The sequence below is a fragment of the Mobula hypostoma genome, chromosome 19 (genome assembly GCF_963921235.1).
Source record: "Mobula hypostoma chromosome 19, sMobHyp1.1, whole genome shotgun sequence".
Taxonomy (NCBI): Eukaryota; Metazoa; Chordata; class Chondrichthyes; order Myliobatiformes; family Myliobatidae; genus Mobula; species Mobula hypostoma.
This window is the reverse complement of record NC_086115.1, coordinates 60,074,662-60,089,836: the sequence shown is the minus strand read 5'-3', so window position 1 is coordinate 60,089,836 and position 15,175 is coordinate 60,074,662. Positions and strand designations below refer to the sequence as shown.

The 15,175-nt window shown below is 44.2% G+C and overlaps 1 protein-coding gene across 1 annotated transcript in view; it reads left to right on the top strand.

The window, feature by feature from the left end:
• Nucleotides 1-6,225: 6,225 nt before the first annotated feature.
• ablim1b (actin binding LIM protein 1b) overlaps nt 6,226-15,175 on the top strand; it is a 406,574-nt gene continuing 397,624 nt past the window's right edge. The window contains exon 1 of the mRNA XM_063072015.1: nt 6,226-6,459. Coding sequence (XP_062928085.1) covers nt 6,447-6,459 — 13 coding nt within the window. The 5' untranslated portion in view covers nt 6,226-6,446. The remainder of the gene's footprint in view (nt 6,460-15,175) is intronic.

The window sequence follows — 15,175 nt, the reverse complement described above, 5'->3', positions numbered from 1 at the left end:
GTATTTACATATATATAAATTAATAAAAATATTGGAAACAAAAGAAAAGGAAGACCAGGCATTCCATTCCTGAACCCTTCGCCCCCTTTTCATGTTTCTCATTTACAGACATCCTTCCCCACTCTTAGCTACCTCAAGTGAGTTCACCAGTAAGTGAATAAGCCTGAAAGATTTTCGATGCAGCAGGTAAATTTCTGACTTACTTACCCAGGGTTAAACCATATATTCAGGAAATTCACAAAAACCATCATAAAATATTCTAAAGCAGGCTACTTTATCTACATTGCATCTGCCAACATTCCTTTCGGTCCACACTTTGAGGCTGTGTCTGCTTTCTGCAGGACCAGTGCCAAAGCTCTTTGGCAGCACCTTTCAAACTTATGTTCTCTATTGGCTGGAAGGACGATGGTGGTAGGCGAATGATAACAAGCAGCACCATGTCTCTCTCCAATCCTGACATCACTTTTCATTCCATGACGATGAGCGAAAATTCTTAAACTTGCTACCTAACAATTTGTGGAAATCTTGACTGAATTAAGAGCAAAACAAAAACTCAGCGTCTGTTAAAGGAAATGGAAAGAGGACATTTCATACTGACACTGTTCATCCGTACTGAGGCCTCCGTTGGTCAGGGTTGCCCATGGATGTTGTGTCCTAGCTGTCTAGATACACAAGCCAGGGCAGTACAACATGGAGAGCATGCAGCAATCTCCCCCTCTCCATGCAGCTGATGAAGCAGCTGCAGTGACCAATACAGTCTGACACGAGCGACATCGCGGGAGTTGCCATTCAGCGTTGAACTCAACGTAGGACTGCCTTAGAGACTCCAGCTCCGTATTTTGCCTTGGGGTTTACTCCCAAAGCCTTTCCCATGAGTGGGTGTAGCCGCAAGGCAGTGGAAGTTTCAAATCATGATTCCTTTTCCGAGATGAGCTGCCAACCACAGCTGACAAGCCCCATCTGCCTGATCAGCTGTGCTATTCGACTGAATTATCCAGCACCTCATGAAGGACAACTAGATAGAGATGGGCTGGTGATGATAAAAACTGAGGATTCTTTATAGAAATAATATAAATATTTCACTTCATGTTGTGTCTGTGTACAACTACATATTGATTAAATAAAAGCACATATGTGGCTTTAACTGATTAACTGTATCCACATTACAGAGAAAGAGACAGAGCAATGTGCATGTGCAGACAACAGATCAATACGTAGTGTTAAGGGGTGGTGTCATTACTCATAAAGAAATAGATCCATACATTACACTTCTTCTCCCTTTAGATTAATGCAACATAAAATGGTATATGTAAAAAACTTCCAATTTCCCTTTCCTAATCCCATATTCCAAATAAACATGTCCATAAATTGTCCGTAACTAAATTCTGTCATGGTCCAGATCGGGGTCCCTTTAAATTTACCTTGTTTATGTTACGATCCGGACCGTTGATTCCCTGTTTTCCTGTGTCCCTCAGCGTTGGTGATTAGAGGCAATTAACGCTCAGCTGAATCGGTAGTTTATAGTCTCCAGCTTTCAGCCACTCGGCGCGGGAGCGTCTGCAAAGTCATGGAAGGTACGGTGTGCCGATGTCATCTGGCCAGAGCAAGCCTAGTCTCTGCCAAAGCGAGTGTCGGTAATTTGCCCTTCCTCACCGGAGCAACCCTGTCAAGTTACCTCGCCAAAGAGAACCTGCAAAGTTTCCTCACTGAGGTGGGTCAGTCAGTTAACCCACCGGAGAGAATCAAGAACCGCTGTCTACTGTTCCCGGGCCGAGTCGAGAGCTCGGCACTACCTGGAGGTTCCAAGCACCACATCCTGGCTCCGGCGGCATCCAAGTACCACATCCACGTCCTGGCTCCGGTGGCATCCAAATACCATGTCAAGTCCTGGCCCTGGCGGCATTCTAGCACCAAGTCAAGTCCTGGCCCTGGCGGCATTCTAGTACCAAGTCAAGTCCTGGCCCTGGCGGTCTGTGATTCCTGTCCTACCCCCTTGTCTGAATCCCTTCTCTGCCCCTCTCACCTCTAGCCCTCGTCTGCAGCCCCCGCCTGCACTTCGGTCTAGTTCCATCGCCAGAGCTAGATAGGTACTGTCTGGCGTCCATTCGTGTTGGTCTTGTCTTGTCTTGTCCTCGCCTCCGCGGGGTAAGTCAGGCCGTCTTGCCGTTGCCCCACGGGGAGTCATATTTCGTCTTGTCTTGTCCTCGCCTCCGTGGTGTAAGTCAGGCCGTCTTGCCGTTGCCCTGTGGAGGGTCATGAGTCCCAGCCCTATGTCCTGTACCCAAGGAGGGGTCCCGACTCTGTTCTGTGTACGAGTCTATGGTTCCATGTACCTGCTGTCCCGAGACCGAGGCTCTGTGTTCCCATGTTCCTCCTCTCCCTAGCCCATGTCATGTCCTTGCCTGGTTCTGGGGTCCGAGCCCGAGGCAAGACCTAGGTACTGGGTCCTTGCCCAGTCTCTGGCTCGGAGTCCATACCCTAGCCTCTTCATGTCTCCTCTAGTTCTGGGAGCCAATTCCGAGTCCAAGCCCAGACCCCTGGTCCCAGCCTAGTCGTAGCCCTGAGTCCTTGTCCAGTTTGCTACTCCTGCTCCTGGTATTGAACAATAAACTAAATCTAAGTAACCTCACAAGATGTGTCTTGCATTTGGGTCCACCCTTGCTCCCAAAGCCCTGCCATTGTGACAAATTCACAGTTCTAAAGATTCAGTCTTTTGGGTGGTGCTCTGTTCTTTCAGGATGCACTGCTGGACCTGTGGAGTGGCATTGGATTTGGTAGGTGTCTTGCCTAAGACAACATTCTCAGTTTCCTGTGTCACATCGCTGCCAGTGACATGATCACCAATCAGAGGTAAATCTGGTGACTGTCATGAGTCCGTCTTGGATGCAATTGACTCAGGTGTGTTCTTCGGTTGAGCGTCCAGTATCTGGTCCACATGATGTCTCCATGTCTGATTTCCAACACCCTCTGTAATATCAGTGGTCCAGTTCCTGTATCTATCCTACCAGGTATCCACATCCTCTCGGTAATCACACACTAGGACTTCCTGTCCAATCTTGAAGAGCCTTGCTGCTTCACTTGGCAACTGGCTGAGCTGTTTATTCTGCACTTACTTTAGTGGATCTAGTTTCAGGAGGTCTGTGCAAGATCTCAGATTGCTGCTCATGACCAACATTGAAGTGTTTGATTTGTCATTGCCTGTACGGAGTTCTGATATAGAGAAAGCAAGTTGTCCACCTCATGCTGTAGCAAAATGCCCTCCGTGTCCATCACTTTAATGAACTTCTTGAAGGTTTGGATAAACCTTTCAGCCGACACATTCATTGCTGGGTGGTGAGGAGCTGACTTGAAATGTCTGATGCCATTTTTCTTCATGAACAGTTGGAGCTCTTCTGACGTGTATTGTGGTCCGTTGTCACACACAGTTTGTTCCGGTAAGACGTTTCTAGCGAAGATAGACGTCAGAGCAGAGACAGTCTGTGCTGAGGTGGTTGACTTCATTGATATAACCTCCAGCCACTTCGAATGAGCATCCACAGCAATCAGAGACATAGCGCCCATGAATGGCCCAGGAAAGTCAATATGTACGCTTTGCCATGGTGATGATAGCCACTCCCTTGGGAGTATAGTTGCCTTTGGGGGTGCATTTCGAACTTTTTGGCACCCTGAACAGTTTTTGGCCAAGTGTTCAATCTGTTTATCTATTCCTTTCTCAAACACCTTCTCATTAGCATTAAGCAGCTGTGCCCGTCTCTGGTTAGTGCTACCATTTGGGCTGCAGTTGCCTGTTAATGCCACACTAGAGCTTTGACTGACTGCCTGTCTAGTTAGATTTTTCTCAACTATTCATTTCCAGAAAATGCTGGCCCTCCACTTTTTAATATATAAAGCTCCAAATGCTGTGTTTGGCTTCCATACAACACATCTACTTTCAGTTTGCCTTTGGGAGACACCTTTTCAACTGTGTATGTCTTTAGTATCACTGAAGTCTTCTCTAATGGTATCTTAGAAAGCACTCTGTTGTAGTCAGCCTCTCTGACCCTGTATCCAGCTCCACTTTCAGTTTTACACCACACACATCTATTGTGATCCAGATGATTTTGTGATCTGCTTCAGTTATACTGTGCAGTTATAAGCATGACTGTTCACCTTTGTCAGACTCTATGTTGTCTGATTCTGTTTTACATTTGGTAACTCTATGCATTTGCTTATCTTTGTGTTTGAGACTTTTCACTTGGTTGTGCTTTTTGTCTGCCTTGCACATTCTCTCTACGTGACCTTGTCTGTGACACTTTCTACAAACTTTTTCTTTGAACCAATAGTCACTTGTATCATGGGAGGATTTACCACACGATGAACATTTTTGGTTTTTGCACCATTCAGGGACATTTTGAACATTTCACATTCTAAATTCCCTTTCTGTAGTTCTGCTGCATCCTTTCCTGCGGACTCTAATGATATTGCAATGGTCAATGTCCTTTCCTGCGGACTCTAATGATATTGCAATGGTCAATGCCCGTTCTAAGGTCAGGTCTCTTTCTGCCAGTAGCCTTGTTTGTATGTGGCATACATAGTCAAACGGGCTTTGACTACACATGCCACATACAAATCTGTCCCTTAATGCATCAGAAAGTCCATCTCTAAAATCATAGTACTAGAAAAGTTTGTGCAGTTTTGCAATGTATTCAGAAAGGATTTCATCTTTTGACTAGTTCCTTTTGTAAAATCTAAATCTCTCAGCTATTACCAGTGGTTTAGGGCTCAAGTAAAATTGTAACAATTTTGCTAAGCATCTTGTTTGCTTGCTTTTCACAGAGAGAGAGAGGCAGAGAAAACAGAATACGTAGTGTTGGTGGGGGGGGGAGGGTTTCATTGCTCTAAAAGAAATAGATCCATACATTACACTTCATATATTACTTAATTGCTTTTTACACTTCAATAATGATTATTTAGTGATACAGAGTGGAGTAGGCCTTGTTGCTTTTCAAACCACGTCGCCCCAACAATCCCTAACAACCCCGATTAACCCTAACCTAATTATGGGACAATTTACAATAACCAATTAAGCTTCCTGGTACATCTTTAGACGTTGGGAGGAAACCAGAGGACCCGGGGAAAACCCAAGCATCCCACGGGGAGAATGTACAGACGCCTTACCGACAGTGTCAGAATTGAACTCCCAACTCCAGAACTACAGTAATGTTTCACTAACTGTTACACAAACAGGGCGCTCAAATATACATGCAAGTGACAGGTGGATTACTTTCAAATTAGGCTGGTTATTGTTCTGTGTGATAGATGGAAATGGTCTAAGTACGTAACAGTTGTACATTGTGTTTTATAGGATTGCTTTTATATTTATTTTTAGTGTGTTCTTTGTGGTTATTGTGGGTTTTTTTTTGTGCTGTATTGGACCCAGAGTAACAATCATTTCATTCTCCTTTACATTCATGTATTGAAGAATGACAATAAACTATCTTGTGTCTTTAATTATCTCTACTCAGCCCAACACCTGTTACTTATTATCTAATTTGTTTTTCTACAACTGCTGGTGTCAGTTTTATACATCAGTGACCAATTCCCTCTTGACAATATCAACTTTGTTCTTTTTTCTCTTTAATTCCCAAACTACTGGCCCGACTCTGTTATCCGAGGAGTTACAAGAGACCGGGGTTAAGCGGAGAAATGGACAGTGATCAATGCTGGGGAACTGGAGACTGGGGAATCAGGGGGTTTACAGCGAAGTCATTGATGCCCCTGGATGGGGCAGGCCAGAATGGCCAGCCCTACTTTTCAAATGTTGACGATATGATCGCCCACCCACGTTGAGGATGATCACACCCCCGCAGATGTTCACTACTCTGTTTTAATGCTGAAATTGCAGAGAAATACTTGGACTTATTGCAAAATATTTATAATTTCTTAATAATGCATGATCCTGTAATATTAATGTTCGAATATAGTTCACAGACTGCTTTTGATAAACCTTTGATATTTTTTAAACTGCTGCAGATTATATAGAATAACGGTGACTAATTCATTGCAGGTTATGTCCATATCACTGCATAAGCAGATACTGCGTTAAAATTACAACACGATGGCATTTTACAGCTTTCTCAAGGATTGACGTGAAGGATAGGGCTGTGGGAGGTGGCTGTTGCATGAGCTGCCGGTCGTTTGGCACTGGTGATGCTGTGTAAAAGGAGGCGTCCGCCTCAACCCTCTACCATCCGCAGCAGTCTCAGCTGGGCTCGGCTTTCTGCACTTGTTATCGTCTACCCGCGATGCGCGGCGTTCCGGGAAACGCAGCCGCGCCGAGGAGCCTCCGGTAGAGCGACACTCCCGGGGAGACGCGATCCCACCTTCCCGCCTCTCCCTTCCCTTCGCCACCTGCCAGCCGTGCGCCGTGCTTGCACTTCCGATAGAACAAACACATCTGCCCAGCCATGTCCACTCGAGGTGAGTGACTTCAGCCAGTCTGTGAAAAGTAGCCAGCACAATTGTCGGTAAACCTTTCTCACCCGTTGTTCCCTGTCCGCATTGAAGTCTGCTGCAGATAGATTTGTTTTGTTGCTCAGTGTGTGTATGGCTAGACATAATGCGAGAAAGAAAACATGACAGTTTATGTGCTTATTTCTGCGGGTATTTATATCTACGTGCGGAGAATCCGCATACTATTTTGGGCAGAGACAGGTGGATTATTTTAGATGGTAAAATTCGCAGATAACAGTGCTGCTCCGCAGAATTTTGCAACTGCATCGCAGTCTGTGGCCGTCAGAAAAATCTCCATTTCTTTAGCAATTAATGAACCCGAGGTCCAAAATATCACCTCATTCAGAAGTCGACGTGCCTGGGTGGATTTGCAGTGAGGATATTCGAACGGGCGGGTTTGCGCGGTGCCAGGGAGAAGGAACGGTGCCAAAATAGAAGGCAGAGGTGTTGATGCTCGCTATCCCGGGAGCTCAGCAGCTGAGCCCGCCGAGGGGAGAACTGATCCCCCCGTGGGCACAACTAGGATCGAACCACACTCGCTGCAGGTATCTGCTCGCATCCTGCGACTATTCCCAGCAGTTTTCGGCGGGGTTTCTCTTCACGCATTTACTGTTTTGATGCCTCCTGACGAGACAGACGCATCTGAAAGTTCGTCTGGCTGCCGGCGAGTCACGTACTGGTCCGAACCCCACCTGCCGGGATCAGCACTCGTGCACTGTTGTGTGGACTGGTTTCTTCCGCAATCTCTGATTGGGAGGGGCGGGGGAGATCGCTCGCATGTATCAAGAAACACTAAACTACACTTTCTCCCCCTCCCCCTTCTTCTATTCCCCACTCTGGCCTCTTACCTCTTCTCCTCATCTGCCTATCACCCGCCCCGGACCCCTCCTCCGTCTCTGCACTCTCCTCTCCTATCAGATTCCTCCTCCTCCAGCCCTTTACCTGGCTTCACCCATCACCGTTCCCTATCCTCCTTCCCCTCCCCCACCTTTTATTAGGGCGTCTTCCCCCTTTATCTCCTATCCCGGTGAAGGGTCTCAGCCCAAAACGTTGACTGCTTATTTATTTCCATAGATGCTGAGTTCCTCCAATATTTTGTGTGTGTGGCACTAAACTATCTTTTCTATATGGTAGGGGTACAATTTTCTGCGAACAAGCTCAAATAGCCATGGAGGCTGATTACACTTGGGTATCGCTGCCTCTTAAAGCAGCAAACATTTATCGAGCCTTCCAAATGGCAATTTAACCTGTTACACAAACCAAATGCAGCACATTTCCCTTCTCCACAGCATCCGTTCCTTGCATCAAACCAACTGTTATGCTGTTTGAACCCTATTCCATAATGCTCCTGCCAATGGAGACTAAAAAGAGCTTGCAGTGGGAGAGGCAATACTTTCTTGCATTTATTGCTGTTGTGTTGGCAAGGAGCACTGTTGCAGGAAAGCAGCATCCATTATCAGGGACCCCCACCACCCAGGACATACTTTCCTCTCACTGCTGCCATCAGGGAGAAGGTACGGGAGCCTCAGGACTCACACCACCAGGTTCAGGAACAGTTATCACCCCTCAACCATCAGTGTCTTGATCCAGAGGGGACAACTTCACCCAATTTCACTCACCCCATCACTGAACTGTTCCCACGAGCTATGGACTCACTTCCAACCATTCTTCATCTCATGTTCTTGATACCTATGTCTGTCTGTTTGTTTGTTTGTTTATTTATTTACTTTATCTATTTATTTTCTCTCTTTTTGTATTTGCACAGTTTGCTGTCTTTTGCACATTAGTTGTTTGTCCGTCCTGTTGGGTGTGGTCTTGATTCCCGCATTTACTGTGAATATCTGCAAGAGAATAAATCTCAAGTGTACTTTGATAATAAACTTACTTTGAACTTAACTTTGAAATAATGATCAACTGCTTATGCCCATGGAGACGAAAGAAGCTTGAAGTGGGAGGGGCAACTCTTTCTTGAGTTTCTTGCTGTTATGCTGGTACAACACAACTCTGAGGAAAAAGGAGAACTTTCTTGTAATATTCCTAATGAAGGGACAACTATTTCTGATTCTGAATGAGTATGTGTTTAGCTGTCATCCCCACAGATGGAATAGATATTTCAGTCTACAGTACGTGAGATCTTTGAGCATGAGCATCCAGCATCTATTTTACTTCTGGATCATCTTACTTGTGTTATTTGTAAATTGAAAATATTTTCCCTTAAATTATTAAGTAATATGCCCAGAGCTAAGCATGATTCCAAATTCTACACCTCAGTTCTGGGGTTGTAGTGAACTGGAAGGGACTGTGGGTGTGGGTTTAAACAAAAGTCTTACATGATTGTATGCTCTGTTTAATTCTGCTGTTGAAAATGCCAGGCCTGCGCTGGTAGACACCTCCCAGTCTCCACCAAGCTAAAGTGAGTCACCTTCTACTCATTTCCAACTCATCGCCAGCAGCCTATTTAAACCCAGCTCGCATCCACGGTCCTTGTTCATCCATTGAACCAGCCGGCCTCTTCTTGTTGCTTCGAGCCTTCAGTTACCTTCTGCCTAGTCATGTTAAATTTCTGCTGTCTCTTGTGACCGTTTTGCAGGTTATTAGTAAAGTGCTTTCTCATTGCTAAATTGTCTCCTCTGTTGTTCTGTGCTTGGGCCAATTGGACATTTACTACATTTCCGGACATGAAATTATTTGTGCTAATGAAAAAAAAATTTTTTTTCATTAGCATATATAAGTTTTTTTTCTTCATCTTTATTAATTTTATATATACTAATTTGTTGAATTTTTGTATTTTATAGCTGTAGAAGATTATATATCAATAAAAAGATTTAAAAAAATGAAATTATTTGTGGAAGGGGAAATGACTGTTAAGTAGTTCATATACAATGTGTCCTGAAGATTGAAGATTGTGGATTCTGGAAAGAAAACAATGAATATGTAATATGTTCCTCATGAATACTGAAGGATATTTTGGTTCAAAGTGCCTTTCTTACTGACAAATGAATATTATATTTGTGCCCCTGATTGTCATTGTCATCATCATTATGTGCCATGTCATATGATTCATCGGTGATCGCGGTCTTTCCATGACCATGAATGTTCTTGGCAAGTTTTTTTATACAAGTGGTTTTCCGTTGCCTTCTTCTGGGCGGTGACTCTACAATATGTGTGACCCCAGCCATTGTCAATACTCTTCAGAGATTGTCTGCCTGGTGTCAGTGGTCGCATAACCAGGACTTGTGATATGCACTAACTGCTCATATGACCAACCACCACCTGCTTCCGGGGCTTCATGTGACTCTGATAGGGTGGGGAGGGGGTGGGCTAAGCAGATGCTACACCTTGCCCACGGGGAGCCTGTAGCCTGGCATAGAGAAGGAGCACCTTGCACCTCCTTTGGTAGAGATGTATCTCCTCCCTGCCACCCAGATTATATCAGCTTTACACATTTCCAAGTGTGTGCTTTGTGATGGAGCCATTTTGTTAGTGAAGTTTTTGAGTACCTTTCAATTCAATTCAAGCTTAATTGTCATTCAACTATACAGGAATACCTGTGAATATAGCCAAACAATACTGCATTAGTCTGGGGCCAAGGAGTAAAACACAGTACCAACAGTCACACAGTACAAAGCACACAGAGCGCACACACTATAGTAAGCACATAGAGATATCAGTAAGATACAGCCACGAAAAAGACATAGTTCGAGCCACGGATGCCACAGAAGTCTGCAGTTGTTCACAATATAGTTTGTTGGAAAAGAGGATGCTGTCCAAGTTACATGCCATCTTGGACAATGTCTCCCATCTACTACATAATGTACTGATTGGGCACAGGAGTACATTCAGCCAGAGACTCATTCCACTGAGATGCAACACTGAGCGTCACAGGAAGTCATTCCTGCCTGTGGCCATCAAACTTTACAACTCCTCCCTTGGAGGGTCAGACACCCTGAGACAATAGGCTGATCCTGGACTTATTTCCTGGCATAATTTACATATTACTATTTAATTATTTATGGTTTTATTACTACTTAATTATTATGGTGCAACTGTAACGAAAACCAATTTCCCCCGGGATCAATAAAGTATGACTATGACTATGACTATGTCTTCTGCCAAGTGAACACTGGGGGGCAGCACTGACCCCAGCCTGGACGCAGTGCCACACTGTCCCCGGTGGAGCATACTGGCTCTGATGCCTCTCTCCTGGTGGCTGTAGACAGGAGACACCATGGCTTTAGACCTGGTCCTCACATCCACATCCCAGCACACATCGGGTATTATATGAAGTGATAATACATTTTAAGGGGTTAATTAACTGGCAAAGAAGTAAAGAATTTAAAGAGTTACATACTCTACTATCAAAGTCAAGCTGCATTAATAACAGGATTGAATGCAAATTCCAATGAGATTGATAAAGAAGCTTATTTCAGAATTTGGTTTATTGATTGTGTTTTTGAGGTCTGTTGTGTGGATATTCTTAGCAACAACTGTAGTATCGTGAATTGTGACAATTGATCATGTCGGACAACAAAGAGGTTACATCGAAGATACATCAGTGCGCTGTGGATTTCATGTGGATACATCCACAACAGGAACTTCATTGCTGCAAAGTTATAGGATCATGAGCTGCCTTGTTTCAAAAACGGATCCTAAGTACAGACACTAATTTGTTCTTCATACTTCATCTGGTTAACTATACACTCACCAGCCACTTTATTAGGTATACCTGTACACCAGCTCATTAATGCAAATATTTATTCAATCAATCAATCGTGGCAGCAACTCAATGATAAAAGCATGCAGACAGAGTCAAGAAGTTCAAATGCTGTTCAGACCAAATATCAGAATGGGGAAGAAATGTGATCTAAGTGACCTTGACCATAGAATGATTGACTGTTGGTGTAGACAGGGCAGTTTGAGTTTCTCAGAAGCTGCTGATTTCCTGGTATTTTAGAAACATAGAAACATAGAAAATCTACAGCACAATACAGGCCCTTTGGCCCACAATACTGTGCCGAACATGTCCTTACTTTAGAAATTACCTAGGGTTACCCACAGCCCTCTAGGGGGTCAGTGTGGACATGGTGGAGGATTACAAATACCTGGGGATACGAATTAACAATAAACTGGACTGGTCAAAGAACACTGAGGCTGTCTACAAGAAAGGTCAGAGCCATCTCTATTTCCTGAGGAGACTGAGGTCCTTTAACATCTGCCGGACGATGCTGAGGATGTTCTATGAGTCTGTGGTGGCCAGTGCGATCATGTTTGCTGTTGTGTGCTGGAGCAGCAGGCTGAGGGTAGCAGACACCAACAGAATCAACAAACTCATTCGTAAGGCCAGTGATGTTGTAGGGATGGAACTGGACTCTCTGATGGTGGTGTCTAAAGAGGGGATGCTGTCTAAGTTGCATGCCATCTTGGACAATGTCTCCCATCCACTACATAATGTACTAGTTGGACACAGGAGTACATTCAGCCAGAGACTCATTCCACTGAGCTGCAACACAGAGCGTCATAGGAAGTCATTGCTGCCTGTGGCCATCAAACTTTACAACTCCTCCCTTGGAGGGTCAGACACCCTGAACCAATAGGCTGGCCCTGGACTTATTTCCTGGCATAATTTACATATTACTATTTAATTATTTATGGTTTTATTACTATTTAATTATTTATGGTGCAACTGTAACGAAAACCAATATCCCCCGGGATCAATAAAGTATGACTATGACTATTTTTTTAAGCAGGAGTCTCTTAAAAGACCCTACTGTATCCGCCTCCACCACCATTGCCGGCAGCCCATTCCACGCACTCACCACTCTTTGCGTAAAAAAACTTAACCCTGACATCTCCTCTAAAACCTACTTCCAAGCACCTTAAGACTGTGCCATCTCTGAACACACAGTATTCAGAAAATGGTGCGAAAAGCAAAGAAAAATCCAGTGAGCAGCAGTTCTGTGGGCAAAAATGCCTTTTTAATGAGAGAGGTCAGAGGAGAATGGTTGAAGCTGATAGGAAGGCGATAGTAATGCAGCTTGATTGGTATGCAGAAGAGCATCTCTGAACGCAAGACATGTTGAACCTCGGAGTGGATGGGTTACAACGACGGAAGATCATGAACATACACAACGTAGATCAATTTCCTCGGTACTGCTCTTGCATTACTTCTCAAATGCAGTTTCTGATATTAGTATGAATCAGCAGCAGAAGCTGTTAAACATACACTCAGTGGCCACTTTGTTAGATACAGGGAATACCTAACAAAATGGCTGCAGTGTCTGCATTGCTTCCCCTGTAATGATGCTGCAAATGCCTGCATTTCTTTGATAATGTTTATCTTCTACTGACAGAGCAGCTAAAAACTTTGAAGCAATTATGTGATGATGCTTGAATAAGTAAAATACATTACAGCAGTTTCAGCAAACTAAAATCTATACATTCATCATCTTGATTAATGTGTGGAGGAAATGCACAGAATATTCTGAACTGGGAGAATCTTCAAGGGTCAAGTAGCTTAATTAGTTTCAAAAGACGATATGACTAGATTCAATCCTGTCTGTTTGCCACATATGAAGCAGACAATGCCAGTATCAATTAAACATAGCAGTGCAGTGGTTGGTGCTTTCTAGTACCAGCAACCTGGGTTCAATTCAAGCTGCTGCCTGTAAGCAGTTTATATGTTTTCCCCACGGAATGCGTGGGTTTCCTCCAGGTGATCAGTTTCAACCCACGGTCCAAAGGGGTACCGATTGGTAGGTTAATTGGCCATTGTAAATTGTCTCGTGATTAGGCTGGGGTTAAATCAGTGGGTTGCTGTTGGAGCTGCTGGACTTCAGTAAACGTACTGTAAGTGGACAGAGGTTCATGACTCCCAGGTGAAGATATAAGCCTAGAGTTCCCAGTGAGAACTGGAATCAGTTTTAATATCACTGTTATTAATTGTCAAAGCAACACATTTCACTATTATGGAAACAACAATGAAGAACCCTTCTGCGTCTGTGTACGACTGTATTCCTGAGTCTCCATCTGGGACTGGTATAACTGACAGTAGTGAAAACTGAGAGAAAGCTACCAATGTGATGAAGGAAGCCCTGAACACCGCCAGAGGAGATGACCAAGGAAAGACCTTCATTGAAATTTAATATATCAGGAAATTTATTGTTTTACAGCAGCAGTACATTGTAATACCTAATAATAAAAAAACTATAAGTTACTATATTATGTGTGTGTGTTTTCTTTTTTAGAAATACTGGGGTTAGTGAGGCATGGGACCCAAGGGGACATTGCTTTGTGGATCCAGAACTGGCTTGCCCACAGAAGACAAAGAGTGGTTGTAGACGGGTCATGTTCTGCATGGACGTCAGTGACCAGTGGTGTGCCTCAGGGATCTGTTCTGGGACCCTTACTCTTGGTGATTTTTATAAATGACCTGGATGAGGAAGTGGAGGGATGAGTTAGTAAGTTTGCTGATGACACAAAGGTTGGAGGTGTTGTGGATAGTGTGGAGGTCTGTCAGAAATTACGGCGGGACATTGATAGGATGCAAAGCTGGGCTGAGAAGTGGCAGATGGAGTTCAACCCAGATAAGTGTGAAGTGGTTCAATTTGGTAGGTTAAATATGATGGCAGAATATAGTATTAATGGTAAGACTCTTGGCAGTGTGGAGGATCAGAGGGATCTTGGGGTCCGAGTCCATAGGACACTCAAATCAGCTGCGCAGGTTGACGCTGTGGTTAAGAAGGCGTACGGTGTATTGGCCTTCATTAATCGTGGAATTTAATTTAGAGGCCGAGAGGTAATGTTGCAGCTATATAGGACCCTGGTCAGACCACACTTGGAGTGCTGTGCTCAATTCTGGTCACCTCACTACAGGAAGGATGTGGAAGCCATAGAAAGGGTGCAGAGATTTAGAAGGATGTTGCCTGGATTAGGAAGCATGCCTTATGAAAACAGGTTGAGTGAACTCGGCCTTTTCTCCTTGGAGTGACGGAGGATGAGAGGTGACCTGATAGAGGTGTATAAGATGATGAGAGGCATTGATTGTGTGGATAGTCAGAGGCTTTTTCCCAGGGCTGAAATGGTTGCCACAAAAGGGCACCCGTTTAAGGTGTTGGGGAGTAGGTACAGAGGAGATGATAGGGGTAAGTTTTTTACACAGAGTGGTGAGTGCGTGGAATGGGCTGCCGGCAACGGTGGTGGAGGCGGATATGATAGGGTCTTTTAAGAGACTTTTAGATAGGTACATGGAGCTTAGTAAAATAGAGGGCTATAGGTAAGCCTAGTAATTTCTAAGGTAGAGACATGTTCAGCACAGCACTGTGGGCCAAGGAGCCTGTATTGTGCTGTAGGTTTTCTGTGTTTCTATGTAGTGTTCATGGGTTCATGGTTCACCCCTCAGATAATCAGCAGTCCCAGGCCATTCTGCACACTGCTGTTGGCCAACTTGTGGAACTCAGTAATGGGACACAAGTTTCCCCAGATGTACCAGCATTTATGTTGGGCTCAATGGAGCCACTGATTTCAGTCACAAAAACAGCTGAGACCAAAAGCACGATCACAAACTCTTTTACTTTATTTAAACTTCAATAGAGTTGACTTTAATGGTAGCTATTGTTTTAATAGTTATTGATGTTTTCAAGTCATATTTGGCTAAAAAATATTGAATTATAGGCTTTTTAAATGT